Below are 2683 nucleotides of genomic sequence, written 5' to 3'. Positions count from 1 at the left end.
GCACCCACTCCCTTGCACCCACTCCCTTGCACCCACTCCCTTGCCCCCCACTCCCTTGCCCCCCACTCCCTTGCCCCCCACTCCCTTGCCCCCCACTCCCTTGCCCCCCTCTCCCTTGCCCCCCTCTCCCTTGCCCCCTCTCCCTTGCCCCCCTCTCCCTTGCCCCCTCTCCCTTGCCCCCTCTCCCTTGCCCCCCTCTCGCTTGCCCCCCTCTCCCTTGCCCCCCTCTCGCTTGCCCCCCTCTCCCTTGCCCCCGTCTCCCTTGCCCCCCTCCCTTGCCCCCCCTCCCTTGCCCCCCCTCCCTTGCCCCCCCTCCCTTGCCCCCCCTCCCTTGCCCCCCCCCCTTGCCGCCCCTCCCTTGCCCCCCCTCCCTTGCCCCCCCTCCCTTGCCCCCCCTCCCTTGCCCCCCCCTCCCTTGCCCCCCCTCCCTTGCCCCCCTCCCATGCCCCCCCCTCCCTTGCCCCCCTCCCTTGCCCCCCCTCCCTTGCCCCCCCTCCCTTGCCCCCCCTCCCTTGCCCCCCCTCCCTTGCCCCCCCTCCCTTGCCCCCCCTCCCTTGCACCCCCCTCCCTCGCCCCCCCTCCCTCGCCCCCCCTCCCTCGCCCCCCTCCCCCCTCGTCCCCCCTCCCTCGCCCCCCCCTCCCTCGCCCCCCATCCCTCGCCCCCCCCTCCCTTGCCCCCCCCTCCCTTGCCCCCCCCTCCCTCGCCCCCCCTCCCTCGCCCCCCCTCCCTCGCCCCCCCTCCCTCGCCCCCCCTCCCTCGCCCCCCCTCCCTCGCCCCCCTCCCTCGCCCCCCTCCCTCGCCCCCCCCTCCCTCGCCCCCCCTCCCTCGCCCCCCCTCCCTCGCCCCCCCTCCCTCGCCCCCCCCTCCCTCGCCCCCCCCTCCCTCGCCCCCCCCTCGCCCCCCCTCCCTCGCCCCCCCCTCCCTCGCCCCCCCACTCCCTCGCCCCCCACTCCCTCGCCCCCCCTCCCTTCCCCCCCCTCCCTTGCCCCCCCTCCCTTGCCCCCCCTCCCTTGCCCCCCCTCCCTTGCCCCCCCTCCCTTGCCCCCCTTCCCTTGCCCCCCTTCCCTTGCCCCCCTTCCCTTGCCCCCCTTCCCTTGCCCCCCCTCCCTTGCCCCCCTCCCTTGCCCCCCCTCCCTTGCCCCCCCTCCCTTGCCCCCCTCCCTTGCCCCCCCTCCCTCGGCCCCCCCTCCCTCGCCCCCCCTCCCTCGCCCCCCCCCTCCCTCGCCCCCCCTCCCTCGCCCCCCCCTCCCTCGCCCCCCCTCCCTCGCGCCCCCCCTCCCTCGCCCCCCTCCCTCGCTCCACCCTCCCTCGCCCCCCTCCCTCGCCCCCCTCCCTCGCCCCCCCTCCCTCGCCCCCCCTCCCTCGCCCCCCCTCCCTCGCCCCCCCTCCCTCGCCCCCCTCCCTCGCCCCCCTCCCTCGCCCCCCTCCCTCGCCCCCCCTCCCTCGCCCCCCTCCCTCGCCCCCCTCCCTCGCCCCCCCTCCCTCGCCCCCCTCCCTCGCCCCCCTCCCTCGCCCCCCCCTCCCTCGCCCCCCCTCCGTCGCTCCCCCTTCCCCCCTCCTCCCTCGCCCCTCACCTGCCACCGCTCTCCCCCCCTCACCCGCCCCCGCTGTCTGTCCCTCACCCGCCCCGCATTCCACCCCTCACCCGCCTCCGTTGTCTGCCCCCGCTCTCCGACCCTCGCCCGCCACCGCCCTCCGCCCCTCACCCGCCCCCGCCCTCCGGCCGTCACCCGCCCCCGCTCTCCGGCCCTCACGCGCCCCCGCTCTCCGCCCCTCACCCGCCCCCGCTCTCCTCACCTCACCCGCCCCCGCATTCCGCCCCTCACTCGCCCCCGTTCTCCGCCCCTCACCCGCCCCTGCTCTCCGCCCCTCACCCGCCCCCGCTCTCTGCCCCTCACCCGTCCCCGCTCTCCGCCCCTCACCCGCCCCCGCTCTCCGCCCCTCACCCGCCCGCTCCCGCTCTCCGCCCCTCACCCGCCCCGGCTCTCCTCACCTCACCCGCCCCCGCATTCCGCCCCTCACCCGCCCCCGTTCTCTGCCCCTCACCCGCCCCTGCTCTCCGCCCCTCACCCGCCCCCACTCTCCGACCCGCACCCGCTCTCCGCCCCTCACCCGCCCGCTCACGCTCTCCGCCGCTCACCCGCCCCCGCTCTCCGCCCATCTACTGCCCCCCCCTCTCCGCCCCTCACCCGGCCCCGCTCTCCGCCCCTCGCCTACCCCCGCTCGCCGCCCCTGCCCTCCGCCCCTCGCCCGCCCCCGTCCTCCGCCCTTCGCCCGCCCATGTCCTCCACCACTCGCCCGCCCCCCTCCTCTGCCCCTCGCCCGCCTCAGCCCCTCGCTCGCCTCCGCCCCTCGCCCACCCTCCGCCCCTCGCCTGCCCCTGCCCTCCGCCACTCCCCCGCCCCGCCCTCCGCCCCTCGCCCGCCCCGCCCTCCGCCCCTCCCCCGCCCTCCGTCCCTCGCCCGCCCCGCTCTCCGCCCCTCGCCTGCTCCCGCCCTCCGCCCCTCGCCGGCCCCTTGCCCGCATCCGCTCTCCGCCTCTCGCCCACCCCCGCCCTCCGCCCCTCGCCCACACCCGCCCTCCACCCCTCGCCCTCCGCCCCTCGCCCGCCCTCTGCCCCTCACCCGCCCCCGCCCTCCGCCCCTCGCCCGCCCTCTGCCCCTCGCCCCCCCTCCCTCGCCC

At 80.5% G+C, this 2683-nt stretch overlaps 1 protein-coding gene across 1 annotated transcript in view; it reads right to left on the bottom strand.

Annotated features, from left to right (window-relative positions):
• ccdc135 (coiled-coil domain containing 135) overlaps positions 1 to 1815 on the bottom strand; it is a 75604-nt gene extending 73789 nt beyond the window's left edge. The window contains exon 1 of the mRNA XM_078233242.1: positions 1799 to 1815. Within this exon, the coding sequence (XP_078089368.1) occupies positions 1799 to 1815 (17 nt within the window). The remainder of the gene's footprint in view (positions 1 to 1798) is intronic.
• Between the last annotated feature and the right edge of the window lie 868 nt (positions 1816 to 2683).

This window comes from Mustelus asterias, chromosome 18 (assembly GCF_964213995.1).
Source record: "Mustelus asterias chromosome 18, sMusAst1.hap1.1, whole genome shotgun sequence".
Taxonomy (NCBI): Eukaryota; Metazoa; Chordata; class Chondrichthyes; order Carcharhiniformes; family Triakidae; genus Mustelus; species Mustelus asterias.
Note: the sequence above shows the minus strand (reverse complement) of the source record. Positions and strands in the feature narration are given on the sequence as shown.